The sequence below is a fragment of the Adiantum capillus-veneris genome, chromosome 24 (assembly GCF_014529385.1).
Source record: "Adiantum capillus-veneris isolate H3 chromosome 24, ASM1452938v2, whole genome shotgun sequence".
Taxonomy (NCBI): Eukaryota; Viridiplantae; Streptophyta; class Polypodiopsida; order Polypodiales; family Pteridaceae; genus Adiantum; species Adiantum capillus-veneris.
Window position 1 is genome coordinate 27,559,366 of NC_140954.1, and position 14,863 is coordinate 27,574,228.

Consider the following 14,863-nt stretch of genomic DNA (forward strand, 5'->3'; position numbering starts at 1 on the left):
CTCATGGTGAGCTACACCCACATTGTCCTCCATCTTTTCGGAACCCGCAACCCTGATCCATTGCAAAACACCTCTCCCTTTGAATACTCTCTCTCTCTCTTTCTCTCTCTCTCTCTCTCTCTCTCTAGCTACATGGTTGTTGATATGAATGTCACCCTAGTTGCCCATTTAGGTATGCTCTTGCCTCATTCAAGCTTCTCATGCTAAACTACGCCTGCAATTTGCTCCATTTGCGGAACCCACGGCCCTCATCCTGTGAAAAACTCCTTTCCCTTTGAATAGTCTCTCTCTCTCTCTCTCTCTCTCTCTCTCACACACACACACACACACACACACACACACACACACACACACACACACACACACACACACACACACACACACACACACACACACACACACACACACACACACACACACACACACACACACACAAACACACACACACACACACACACAATAAAGGAATTTATGTATATTAATCAGTTTAGTAGTAGTGATACCAATGTGCCACTCAAACTAAATAAATATAAGGCAAGTTTTAAGGGCTATCTTAAGCCTTCTCAACTTCAAAGGCTTAACTACTTCCTAGGTGAAATCAAGGTCATTGCGACCAAAATGCAACACTCTTCTCGACGAAGGTCATTAAGGTTGATAGAGATCATACCAGGAGGGATTCTGTGTGCGTGGGTGCTCTTGTGCATGATTTCATATGCTGGTAATGGGAGGGCAAATGATGAGTTCTTGAAATGTTATTCTACACTTTGATTATTTAGTTGATGTTATATTATGTCTGAAAAACTGATGCCGCTCCAGAAGTTTTATGCAAATGCAATGAGGATGGAATACCTACATCTTAGAAGAATTTAGCAAGAGCATCAATACAACAACTTCTTCTCCACACTCCTTACAGAGGAGGAGAATACTAGTTGTAAGGGCAGGGATGAGGAAACTTAATTATGTCCAGAATCTCTGAATCAGCAGTGGCGTGCAAGACCAGATGCTACAACACTCTTTGGCAGCCTGCCTCACGATGTAGGGTCTACTTTCTATATATCCACCTTGGTAGGGTCTTTGACTGAGAAAACGCCTTCTCCATGAGCTCCCCAACCACCATATGTATCAATAATTATGTTCCTTCTTGCTAGGGCAACATCACCTTGTGGCCCCCCAATCACAAACCTTCCAAAAGGATTCAGATGGAAGATGGTCTTCTCATCCAGGTACTTCTTAGGTATCACATGCCTGATTACATGCTCCTTTAGATCAGTGGCAATCTTGTCATTGGTAACTATTTTCATTGTCTTGCATAGAGATCAAGACCATATGACTATGATGGGAACCATGGCATTGATGGCACCATTTCATTCTTGTATTCAAATGCTACTTGAGTTTTGCCATTTGGGCAACCATGCATAAGTTCCATTCTTTCTTACCTCTATGAGCATGGAACCTAGTTTGGTAGCCAGGACATGGCCGAGGGGCATAAGCTCCTTATCAGTCTCATCAGTAGAATAACCAAACATATGCCCTTGATCTCTTGCACCAACCTCCTCATCCTTATTTTTGTGAAATGTCCATGCACACCTTGAGAAATGTCTGGGCTCTACTGTTTGATGTTAACCAAAACCTTGCAATGATCAGCATCAATACCCACATTATCTAACACAAACCAATTTCCCAGCGACTATCCCGAATCTTCTCATAGTTAATATCTACCATAGTTGGTGGTAATCTCCCCAAAGATCATAACCATGTTAGCCTTGGTGCACGTCTCACAAGCCACCTTACTCTCTTGATCCTCTTGTAGGCATGCATCCAACACTGCATTAGACCTTGATCCCACAGCTTGTCTAGATATCCCTCATTCATCGACTCCGAGGTGAAGAGAAAAGTAGACATCTTTTAGGGTTTCTATGCATCAAGGGCCTGGAAGTAGCCTCTAAACAATCTTGGAAGGTTGAAGCTACTTCTCACATTTGGTGAGGCCTCTCTCTCTCTCTCTCTCTCTCTCTCTCTCTCTCTCTCTCTCTCTCTCTCTCTCTCTCTCTCTCTCTCTCTCTCTCTCTCTCTCTCTCTCTCTCTCTCTCTCTCTCTCTCTCTCTCGCTATAGGGCTGGTGATTGTCAGTACCCTCTTTCCTCATCCGTCGGGATTCCCACGCTGCCTCCATTAGCTGATGAACCCACGGCCCTCATCGTGTGTACAACACCTTTTCCTCATGTGCAATGCGTGCCTCCATGACCGCATGCCATTGTGCACGGGGGCGCACATACGAATTGAATCACGCACTTGCCATCGCACTTCTCGCAGAGTCACCATGGCTGCTCGTGAGTGCCCGCTTGCCCCACGTGTGTTGAGAGAGTCTCTCTCTCTCTCTCTCTCTCTCTCTCTCTCTCTCTCTCTAAAAAAGACTCTCTCATAGAGCGTGCGTCGGATCATGCACTTGCCATCGCACTTCTCGTAGAGTCACCATGGCTGCTCGTGAGTGCCCACTTGCCCCGCGTGTGTTGAGAGAGTCTCTCTCTCTCTCTCTCTCTCTCTCTCTCTTTTACGAGATCGTGAAGCATTATTGAGAAACAGTATAAGCAACTCAACAATATCCAATGTTGTAACATAATGTCTCAAACATGTGTGACAATCGCTAACTTTCTTTGGAAGAAGTTGGAGTGAATCCATGTTCTTACATTCTCGAAACAGATGAAAAAACTTTCTAAGCTAATCTGACTTGCATTATTGATTCTCTGGGCAGGCTTCCCAGAGGACATCACATAATCATAGCCTTCTTCTGTTGGAAAATAATAGCAAAACTGGGAACGCCAGTGCCAATGGCAACCACTGCAAAGACAGCCAGCCCCATTTTAAGCTTTCGGTGTTTCATGCCTGGCTGTGCTCAGCATGAAGGTATGTGTCGTAATCGTCACCATGGCTGTCATGTCCATTACCATGGCTATCATGGCTGCCACTCGTTTGCTTTGGTGCTGAAAAATGCAACTGTTTAACTCCTGGCATCCTCTTAATTGGGAGTGGAACAAACAGCGAGCGACGCAAGGCGCTTGGAAGTTGCTTGAGCGATCGCAGCGGCCATGACTGCTCTTTCTTCTCCTTCCTCTCTCTCTCTCTCTAAAAAAAACTCTCTCAAAGAGCGTGCGCCGGCGCACGCTCTTTGAGAGAGTTGAGTTTTTTGTGTGTGTGTGTGTGTGTGTGAGAGAGAGAGAGAGAGAGAGAGAGAGAGAGAGAGTGCTTGTGCGCGCCCAGCAGAATCTGTGTTTGTGATTGCGAGGTAGCAGCCCAGAAGAAAGATCAGCAACTGCAATCTATCACCATGAGCTTGTGGCTATGGCATCCACGGTGTGCTCCTCTAGCAGCCTCACAGCTGTGGAAGCGTCCAGCGTGAGCAAGAGCTCCTTTGTGTCCGGACGGGCATTGCGAGCTGCACCCGCAACATCTACATTTGTGCCATCAAAGAGGGCCCTCACCGTTTCGGCGGCAGCAGCCGACAGGCCTTTGCGGTTCCGTGGCAGCACTCCTCTGGAATGGCTTAATGGATGCCTACCTGGGGACTTTGGCTTTCACCCCCTTGGTCTTGGATCCGAGCCGCGACCTTCTCAAGTGGTTTGTTCAATCAGAGATAGTGGACTGCAGGTGTGGGATATGTTGCACAAAGAGCTTTGGACGTGTTTCTAGATAGCAAGTTAGAGTACATGCTCAATAATTCCTAGTTACAAGTAGGAGTTTTCACATTTAATCTAGCAAGTAAGCTAGCAATTTTCTAATTCATCTAGCAAATCACAAACTCCTATATAGTAACTTGCTCTTGGACGTGTTGATCTAGTAAGTTCATATAGTAAGTCATAAACTCCTATATAGAAACCGGTTCTTGGACGTCCTTATCTAGTAAGTTCATCTAGTAAGTTATGAACTCCTATATAGTAGCTAGCTCTTTGGAATCCTCATCTGGTAGTTTCTAAACTCCTATATAGAAAAGGGTGTTTCATCTAGTCATTTATCACTTACTATGGATCAAGTAATTGTAGTAAGTTTGTCTACCCCTAAGTTCATTTTAGTAAAAATTCATTAAGCATAGTTAAACAACTAATTATTGAGAAATATCATGGTTACTCGCTCGATATCAATAAGTTTCTTAATTGATATATTTGTTACTAATACAAATAAGAAAACAAAATAAAGTCTCGTAGTTGTAGATGAAGCTATAAAAGGGAAGGGATCAAAACATTTTACGTCTCACACACTCTATCATTGATTTGCAAGTACCACAACTGCACACATTGTCCTTAGAGAGGAAAAGATATTACAAAATGATGGAGATTATTGTAAATTTTTTGAACAATTTATGCTATATTCATCCAAATAATATTGATGATACAATTCTAAACACAAACTAGATCACAATCTATAAGAAAAAACATCCAATCCAAATGTAAGTTGGATACCCTACAAGTACAGTCCACGTTGTGTTGATTATTCAAAAGTCTCATTAACTTCTCAAAATATGTTCATAAGCTTGGGCCACTAGCATCAAATTATAACTTTATTAAATCAAAATACTTACATCTTCCAGATTATGCTAGAATACAAGGTCAAAATATCAATGTGGAGGTATATTTAAAACGTAGATTTCTTCAAAGTTTTCAACAAGCATAGTTGATAACACCAATTCAGGAATTTTGGGACTTATTCAAGTCCCATTTTTAAAAATGAGACTTGAGCTTTGAGCTTTTATTGGTTACTTTGAATACTCATACCCTTTGAATAACACCAAATTGTTATTAGAACACTGATTTAGGTTTCATTTTCAAAAGGGTCCCTGCAAGGTTAATCTTATTTGACACTTTAAACTATCTAAACACACAAAAAAACCACCATTAATCATAAAGAAAACATCAAGATACTTTGCACCTTTTCAAGTACATATCTTAAAGAATTCATGCAAAAAAACTATGGATTATTTTAATGCTATGAGTCTAGAAGATCTTATCAAGAGCTGATTTTTTCTATTACAAAAACGTGAACTGTCGTGTTTTCTATTCAAATGTCATTGCTAGTTATTTGAACCCTTTGTTAGGGATTCACAAAAGCATTTTATTCATTTACTAAATGCAAGATACGAGACATCCTTACTAATATTTGGAGTTACACTTTGCAAACTTTATCCCTTCTTTTATCACAAGAAGTACATAGGCTTCAACACATTAGTATGGTGAGCATAACAAGCTCTGTTCTATATCAAACTAGGGTGAAAGAGAGTACATAAACGATCACAAGGACGCTGATGAATTTAACTAAATATTTTCTACAATGAGAAAGCAGTTTCTCCATATGGGTATGATTTTTTCCATCTTGCTAGCTTGTGATGATACTCTCTATAGCATAACAAGCTCTGTTCTATATCAAACTGGGGTGAAAGAGAGAGTACATAAACGATCACAACTCGCTGATGAATTTAACTAAATATTTTCTACAATGAGAAAGGAGTTTCTCCATATGGGTCTGATTTGTTCCATCTTGCTAGCTTGTGATGATACTCTCTATTGACCAAATAGACACTTCGATAGCATGTGGTCAACTTCACCTTTTGATTGGGTCTAGCAATCTTAGTGTTGTGTTTGTGGCTTCTTAATAAGTTGTTTGTGATGTTATTGTGGCTCATGAGGTTTCTCTTGTATATCATTGAAAAATCCTTTCAGTTTTCGACATGCTATTCCACACATCCACATTATATTTTAGAGGTTCTTGCCATCAATGTGATGCACAAGTAGATCTACCTCAAGTCTCCTTTGTACATGAAAACTTCAAGCTACTCATCTAGACCTCGTCTACAAATGTGGGGACTAAACCATTAGTTCATTTTTGTGTCACGCTCAAATTAAGATCTAGAGCATTATTCAAAATATTCATTACTTCGTTAGTGTACGAGGTAAAATCACAACACTGCGCTCTCATTAACCCACGTGGCTACTCTTTAAAATGTGGGGACTAAACCATTAGTTCATTTTTGTGTCACGCTCAAATTAAGATCTAAGCATTATTCAAAAGCTTCATTACTTTGTTAGCTCGGAGCTTTGTCTGCAGGTCTGGCCACTGTTTGTGTGTGTGTGTGTGTGTGTGTGTGTGTGTGTGAGAGAGAGAGAGAGAGAGAGAGAGAGAGAGAGAGAGAGAGAGAGAGAGAGAAGGCTATGAAGCTAATAACATCTTTTTGACGCTCCTCCTTTCAACCAAAGCCATCATCGCAGCACGTTATAATTTCCACACACACATACTCACAGGAGTAATTGCTACAAGAGGATGCGACTTTTTTCTAGCTAATACTGCAGGAAGTAATAAGAATTGTTGGATGTGGGTCTACAGATTACCCTTCTCTTTCTATGCTTTTCTTTTGTGCTCCATTTACCCTGCGCTTAAGCAACTTGTTAGGAGATTAACTAGCTGCTATGGCCTGGAAGTCAAAATCTAGATGCAAAGTGATGGCCTCTCTCCACCTGCAATCACCTACGCACAGGCATCTGGAAGGCATGTGGCTCTATCACGCTTTTCTAATCGTTACAGTCAAAATTTAGATGCGAGGTGAGGGCCTCTCTCATGATGCAATCATCTATGCATGCATAGATGCAATCACCTACACAAGCATCACATGTTGCAAGATTTTTTAATCACACATCGATCACAGGCGTTGAAGACTTTCAAATCTATCATGCTCCCTATCAGGTGTTTTGTTCACAATGTCAGTAGATGCAAAGCGAGGGCCTCTGTTTCGATGCAATCACCTACGCATGCATCTTGCAGGCATGTGGCTCTTTGCAAGAAAAAAGATGTCATGCTTGGCACTATTTTGGTCAATATATATGCTTAATGTGGTGCGCTTGAGAAAGCACAAAAAGTGCTTGGGGAGCTTCCTGTCCGGAATGTCACTTCTTGGAATGCATTAATTGCTGGATGTGCCCAACTATCTATTGTACTGGAACCTTATACCTGTTTACATGAAAGCAAAGAGCCATGAAGAAAAGACTACCTCGTCGTCATGGTGAGAGCATTCTTCAGTAGCATAGAGTCTCTAGGCCAAGCTCATCCCTATTCATTCTAGCAGTAGAAGGTCGACAATGTCACTGTTTGCCTCATCGGCATATTGGAATCGACTTTCTTTTGCAGTGAAGCCTCTGCGCCTTCCCCGTGTAGCAATCATAGCAGCTTTGTGTGCAACAAGACCCAGTGGCTAGCTGAACAGTATGTCCAACTTCAACTACCTTACTCAGCTCGTTTTTGCAAGTGCAACTAGTTATGACCAGCATTATGCCGCTCCAAGTATAGCACATGCAGATTTAACAACCCTGTGCCCTTGACCATCCTTCAATGTTCATGGAAATGATATACAGGAGGTCCCATGCCTAATTATCAAGATTCACACCATTTCTATTCCGCGTAGCAGCAAGCCGGACAGACCCAGAAAGGAGTATCGAAGATCTTTCAAACCCTGGTAATATTTCACAGATCATCAAGCTGGAGAGTACTTCAGATGCTTGCCGACATGATGAGCACTCCCAAAGCTCAGATATTTCGCTCAGATATCTCATCAATCTCCTCCATGGTCAATAGTCTGATTGGGCGTCGTGCATGTCGAGCCATAGTGATCTTGATTCTTTGATGCAGCCTCCCTGGATGCTGTGTAGTCCTCTGCAGTCTTGGGCGTTTGGATCTTCCTAGCTCGGTCGCTTGATTGATCAACGTGCCTCTAGTGTGAGGAGAATGTGGGATCTGCTGTGGTAGTAGCTGCTCCGATGGTTTAGTGCCTGCTCTGAAGAAGTCTATGATCCATCTTTGAGACTCGCTAGCTTCTCCTCTTGTTAGGCTCTTTCTGTGTGTGTGTGTAGCTCGAGCAAAAAAAAATCCCAGGCATCGATTATTATCTCTGGTCATCACTCCCCATGACTCTAGAGAGTGGTCCAATGCCCTCTCTCAACAGGCAATGAAAGCGGCCTCGTATCTCATAGTTAACGGGACATGTCCTGGCCTCTGTTGTATCGAAGCTGGTGTCTTGTCACAACGCCATCCTTCGCAAGATGGAGAAGACGCGCTATATAGAAAGCCATCTTCGTGCTCAGCTCCTGTGTGGGCTGTATCTAAGATCACAAATGTGTACCATAGTTGCCCTACTCTGACAAGCCCCAAAGTGTAAGATCACAGCTTGAAGAGGTGAATGCACCCATTCGTAAGAGAAGGCCCTCGTTCACACCTGAATTGAGTGGTAGTTTACAGCTTGAATAGAGGGAGATCACTAACTACTTTAGAGCACTTCAGAGCCCACTTATATTAGAGGTATATTAGTTGATTGAGCCATTGAGCTGAGAGAGCTTGACGCCTATGTCTACGAGAGAAACCACAACATCAATGGAGGCTCCATTAGAGGATCATGACAATTCTAGAATGACATATATGGGAGACGCTAAGTACGACTATTTGCATAGGCGGACATTGATCCGATGCCGGTGTCCTTGGGTCTTGATGATGATGATGATGATGATGATTTTAGTCTTTCACTTTAGGTCATTTTTTGTATACCAAGGCATTGGATTAGATCCATCAATATTAAAAAAATTGACCTTTTGAAGAGGCCGATCGGCGCCGCTGTATTAACATTTTATTTCATTTTATTCTCTCTCTCTCTCTCTCTCTCTCTCTCTCTCTCTACCCTATCGCTATCGCCAGCACATCTTTCACGCGGGAAACCTCACCACTTTGCTAATTGCATCTTGCAAAGCTGCATCCATGGTGCCCTGCATTTAGCAGTCGAGCAGCGACACTCTTGGTCTAGAGCGTTCAACACCATTTAAACTCATCACCAAAGCTGCATCCATGGCGCCCTGCATTTAGCAGTCGAGCTGCACCACGCCAATCAGCTAGTCGTGTGAGCTGCTCAAGCTCCCTCCTCATTCGCTGCCCTCCCAGCCGACCACGAGCTACAACAGGGTGGACTCTACTTGCTTAATCTACCCATGCACAAGCTCCATAAGGCACGCACTTGGCCTCTCTCTCCAACAAATCCCCAGCAGAACCGATCCGGCCCCTCGATATCACACCCCCCTCTCCCAAAAATTCCCAGCAGAAGCGACGTTCAAGCCCACGATCTGCAAGCCCATGTCGTCCCCCCTCTGCAAGAAATTTCGAGCAGTAAGTTTTTTGACGCACAGTCACTCTCACTCACTCAAAGAGAGAGAGAGAGAGAGAGAGAGAGAGAGAGAGAGAGAGAGAGAGAGAGAGAGAGAGAGAGAGAGAGAGAGAGAGAGAGAGAGAGAGAGAGAGAGAGAGAGAGAGAGAGAGAGAGAGAGAGAGAGAGAGAGAGAGAGAGAGAGAGAGAGTATTTTCTACAGATTCTGTTGTTTTCAAGTCATTTTTTTCCTGCATTCACTGCATGTCAATAGGTTCTAGATTACTCTGAGCAAATGCTGCATCAAATCAGTATCCTTCTAATTGTAAAGCTTGTGTGCTTGTAGCAAAGCTACGATATGACACAATTGGCCAGAACATAAATTCCCAAAAACGTTAGCTTATCCATCCTAATAGAAAGCACGTGTTTTGCATGTGTCATAGACTCTGGCTCATATAGGTTTAGAGCACCATCCACAAATAAAATGGTCCACATTATGGAATTGTGCACAACTTGCCAAATATTTTTTTGTCAAACTGTGGAGTGCAAGATGGAAATATGACAGCAAGAGGAGGGCAACAAAGAGAGAAAAACGCAAAAGAAGAGAAGTGGCTACTAAAATAGGACGGACTCATGAGAGAGACACTATGTGAAGGCAAACATATTTGTTCAGCTTTATACAAGCTGCTCAATGTGTTGCTGCCCCACCCTGGCCAACTAGCATTGTTTGACCGACGGAGCCGTAATTGGCCCTTCCCTGCCTTCCCTTTGTTGCTAGTAGCACCTGCCGTCTGCTGTGTTGGTTGTCACTGATCCTTGTAAGCCTTCACATCACCCTCGCTTGTGTCAAGTAAACAATGACACCCTGTTGGCCCCAAAGGTTGCCAGCCCTTGCGGTATTTCTTTACTCTTACTGCACTTGAGAAAACCTGTAAACAATGACACGTCCCTGTTGGCCCCAAAGGTTGGCACCCCTTGCCGCTCTTGGAAGCCCACTTGCACTCTCCACACCATCTCCAAGAGCCCCCATTTCGTAGCTCCTCCTCCTACCTTCACTAAGATCGCGTGCTGCTTCTCGCTCAATCAAACCGCTAGCTAGCGCTGCAATGCAGCCCGACTTGCGTGCCCAGTACCTGCTATATTAATAAGCTGCCTTTTAATATTCACTTGATAGCTATTTAGCTATTTTCCACTGCAATATATTATCTCGCCTCTACAAGGTTATTCCCATGACGTCAAATCAAAGAAGGCCATACTCGTCAGCTGGTCCGTGCGAAGCTGCAAAGAGTATAGTGGTTCGCTTCCCTGAAACATCAGCTATGAGCTTCCTCTGCAACAGTTGAACGTTTCCTCGTGCGAGCCCTCGGACATGCGCGTCCTCGGTTAGTTGTGTGGCGCAATTAGTGGCGGACCGACTTGGAAGCTAAGCATTGTCTCTGGATTAGTGCCGCCTTAACAAGTCTCCATTAACTGCCAGGTATTTATTCCCAATTTTCCAGTGATTTCCACCAAAGAAAATACATTTCTTAGCCAAACGTTGGAATGGCACAAATAGGTCAAAATTTCAAGCATCGAATCATGTCGGTTTTTAGGTCAAAAACTTGAAGCATTTATCGCAATATTCTACAAAGAGTGCACCTTTCATTTGCATTTACGATTGTATGAGGGAATGTAAATGTTGTTGGTATTGAAATGAGAATTGGAATGTAAATGCTATTGGTATTGAAAGTTCATTTGAAATGGTTGTTGGTGCCATAGTTGGGAATGGTATAAATTTATCAATTCAATTTAGCATTGCACTTTAGGGTCTTCGTTTGTACTCTTGTCCGTAGTGCGAGTCCCTAAAGAGTCTTCTCTAAAGACCCTAAAGAGTTGTATTTGCTACAAAAATATATTCATTTTACATTGTACTTCTTTGATTATTTTAAGCCTCTTCTTTGTAGGTGTGTAGTAGTATTCATGTCTAGCTGTATTTAGCTTACATTAGATCTTGAGAATATAGCATATGAAGGTATGTCACATTCATCTTTACTGAAAATACTTTATCTTAGGTGATTACTCAATGTGAAATGTAAATTGAGATGGGTGAGATTAAGCTTTCAACTTGAAAGAGGTGTCACTCTCACTAGCAAGTGTTTCTTGTGGTATTCACTACACAGATGGCTAATCAAAGTGAGCAAACACTATGTGAAGACATTGATAGTGAAAGGATAAGTGAAGTGCGAGAATATCCTATAGAGAATTGATTATTTTGTATATGTTATGTTTAAATTGATTATTTAAAGTGAAGTGCTATTTTGTATATGTTATGTTAAATTGATTATTTATGTGAATTATTATAATACAACTACATAGATAGCATTTTCTGACTACAACCATGTAGATGAAAAAAGAATTTCTTACTACATGGTTAGTTAAAACTCCCATATAGCTATAATAGTATGGCTACAGCCATCTAGGAGAATCAGAGTCAAACTAGTAAAAAATCTTGCTATATGGTTACTTAAAACTCCCATATAGCTATAATATTATGGTTACAACCATATAGGAGTATTCTCATTATTACTAGTTTGCACTCTTACTAGATATGTGTATTCAATCTAGTAATTTGCCTAGTAATTATATTTTTTTGCTATATAGAAATGCGTCCAAAGTTCCTTGTGAATTGGGTGCTGCTGGAATATTCATTCCAGAGGCTCTCACCCACAACATCCATTCGGGCGCCTTCCCGAGTAGCTCCAAGGCATTGTACATTGTGCTCACTGCGGCGGATGTGTATGTAGATGGGTTTTGTTTGAACTCATGTGGGTTTCATGCATATACATTCCCATTGGAGGCAACAGGGGACAAGATGCTTCCATATGCCTGGGTGGGAAATGCAAAGACGCAATGTCCAGGGCAATGTGCTTGGCCCTTTGCGAGTGCCGATTTCGGACCTCAGACACCCCCGCTCCAAGCCCCAAATTCCGACATTGGCATTGATGGCATGATCATCAATCTGGCAAGTGTCATCGGCGCCGGAGCTACAACCAACCCTTTCAATACAAGCTACTACCAAGGAGATGCTGCCGACCCACTGGAGGCGGTCTCAGCATGCACTGGCATTTTTGGGAAGGGGGCGTATCCCGGCTACCCTGGAGAGCTCCTTACGCATTTTGCCACTGGTTCTAGCTTCAATGCACATGGTGTGAACGAGCATCGGTTTCTCATCCCTGCAATGTGGAACGCTTCCTCCCTCAACTGCATGCCCCTCTAGAGCCATTCTCATACCATATACAAGGTGTATTCATTCTAATGGATGTACAGCTACAGTTTAACCATAATGATGCATGCTGGTTATGAGCATGAACACCCACAAAGGAATTCCTGGTACTTAGCTGGAGAGGCCGAGTATTTCACAGATACGACTACCCTCTTCGTAGTGGAGCTTATATTCTTAGGTTGGGCTGAGGGCCGAAGATGGGTAGACATCATTACTCCAAGATCAGTGAATACCGACCCCATCTTCACCAACAACAAGGTAACAGGCACAGATGTTGGATATCCCGGTGGCTTCTGGTTCGACCCTCTTGGCTGGGGCTCTGGTTCTCCTGAGAAGATCAAGGAGCTTAGGACTAAGGAGATATAGAATGGCGGACTCGCTATCACAAGAAGATTTAGAAATTTTCTAATGTAGGAAAATGTAGTCTTTTTTAATGTTTTTCATACAATGCATAACATCATGAGCTTCTGCTTGAGAGGCACCACATACCTAGCTAGGTACGGTTGGGGGCAGGGGACCCCCAGCCCCCCCACCAGGCCGGGGGTCCCTTGCCCCCACTCGTACCTAGCTAGGTATGCGGTGCCTCCCTCACAGAAGCTCATGATGTTGAGGTAAAGTCACAATGTGAGAATTATTGTGAGAATCTGTCCAAAATTCTTGTGTATGTTGTTCGTTATGTGTGCTTGGTTCCAAGCATTCTACACGAGCACTGACCCCATTGACAACCTTACTGCCCATCTTTTCGACCTTGGCCACAACACCGTTTTCTCAGCTTTCTTGACCAAGTGAGCGATGATCGTTGTACCTCCATCACTTGGAGCAGATATTGACACTCACTTCTTTGTATGCCAATTGAGAAGTTTGTAAAAACCTTTTATTTGGTTGGAAGGTCCTATTTTGTCGTGTAAACTGTGCCTGCTCCTGTTTTGTCAATTTACTTGCGTCATGTTTCATTGCATTACCTTGAGGGTATGAGTTAGTTTCGATTACTGGACATGCCTTTTCTGGACGTTGTTATCTACATTAGAAGTTTGCCACTGTTCTCTGACCAAATGCCTCTCATTCGAGCCCTTCATCTCTCCCAGTTAATAAAGATAATGAGGTCTGGCTTGAATGTTCAAAAAAAAAAAAAAGCGAGAGAGAGAGAGAGAGATCCACAACGAAGAGGAAGCACGCAATCCAGGAGAGGGGCGCGCACTGCAGTATCAATTCTCCCTCTCTGTCTCTCTTTCTCTCTTGCACACACACACACACACACACACACACACACACACACACACACACAAACACCCGTTTGCTTCCTTTTCTCTTGCCTGTCTCAAATCAGCAAAAGGTTTTGTGACTCCCTCTCTGCTACCATTTATGGATGACAATGTGGCCACAAGATAGTTCTTATGTTTGACGATAGCATCTATGCACTTTCTATCTCTTTTGTGATACAACATTATGAAATAACTAATGCATTCAATTTACTTGCAACATTATGAAATAACTAATGCTCCTGTTTTGTCAATTTACTTGCGTCATGTTTCATTGCATTACCTTGAGGGTATGACTCAGTTTCGATTACTGGACATTCCTTTTCTGGTTGTTATCTACATCAGAAGTTTGCCACTGTTCTCTGACCAAATGCTTCTCATTCAAGCCCTTCATCTCTCCCAGTTAATAACAATAATGAAATCTGGCTTGAATGTTCAAAAAAAAAAAAGCGAGCGAGAGAGAGAGAGAGAGAGAGAGAGAGAGAGAGAGAGAGAGAGAGAGAGAGAGAGAGAGAGAGAGAGAGAGAGAGAGAGAGAGAGAGAGAGAGAGAGATCCACAACGAAGAGGAAGCAGGCAATCCAAGAGAGGGGCCCGCACTGCAGTATCAATTCTCCCTCTCTGTCTCTCTTTCTCTCTCTCGCACACACACACACACACACACACACACACACACCCGTTTGCTTCCTTTTCTCTTGCCTGTCTCAAATCAGCAAAAGGTTTCGTGACTCCCTCTCTGCTACCATTTATGGATGACAATGTGGCCACAAGATAGTTCTTATGTTTGACGATAGCATCTATGCACTTTCTATCTCTTTTGTGATACAACATTATGAAATAACTAATGCATTCAATTTTCATCCATTAACTCTAATGGGAGAGCAGGTGAAGATAAAGGCTACTGAACTTGCTAGTGGTAAACATATCTTCCTTGTCAATCGTGGCCAACGTCAATTCTAGAAGGTTCGCATTGCTATTGAAAGCACACAAGGCATTGGAGTGAAGGACACACTAGTAATAGTCCGATGGTCCCTCCAGAGTAGTTGGTATACTACATGCAATGCCTTCACAAAGAAGCCTACACATGGCACTCAAGCAAGCGAAGGATATCATTCAAGTTCAAGAGCTACCTACGCATTATGATGGACATGTGGCATTTGAGTTACCATCTTTTGATCTATTTGT

General features: G+C 42.8%; 1 protein-coding gene and 2 pseudogenes across 1 annotated transcript; 1 reads left to right on the forward strand and 2 right to left on the reverse strand.

Moving 5' to 3' along the window:
* Positions 1 to 1,049: 1,049 nt before the first annotated feature.
* Positions 1,050 to 1,902, reverse strand: LOC147426127 (S-adenosylmethionine synthase 2-like; annotated as a pseudogene).
* Positions 1,903 to 2,766: 864 nt separating this feature from the next.
* Positions 2,767 to 3,087, reverse strand: LOC147426128 (uncharacterized; annotated as a pseudogene).
* An 8,726-nt stretch (positions 3,088 to 11,813) lies between these two features.
* Positions 11,814 to 12,415, forward strand: LOC147426129 (protein EXORDIUM-like 2). Its single transcript, XM_086497918.1, has one exon. It carries the CDS (start codon positions 12,011 to 12,013, stop codon positions 12,413 to 12,415), a length of 405 nt encoding a protein of 134 aa, XP_086354044.1. The 5' UTR covers positions 11,814 to 12,010.
* Positions 12,416 to 14,863: the final 2,448 nt, after the last annotated feature.

Excerpts from the sequence above, each read along its gene's own strand:
- LOC147426129 (XM_086497918.1), top strand. The coding sequence starts at position 12,011 with ATGCTTCCATATGCCTGGGTGGGAAATGCAAAGACGCAATGTCCAGGG.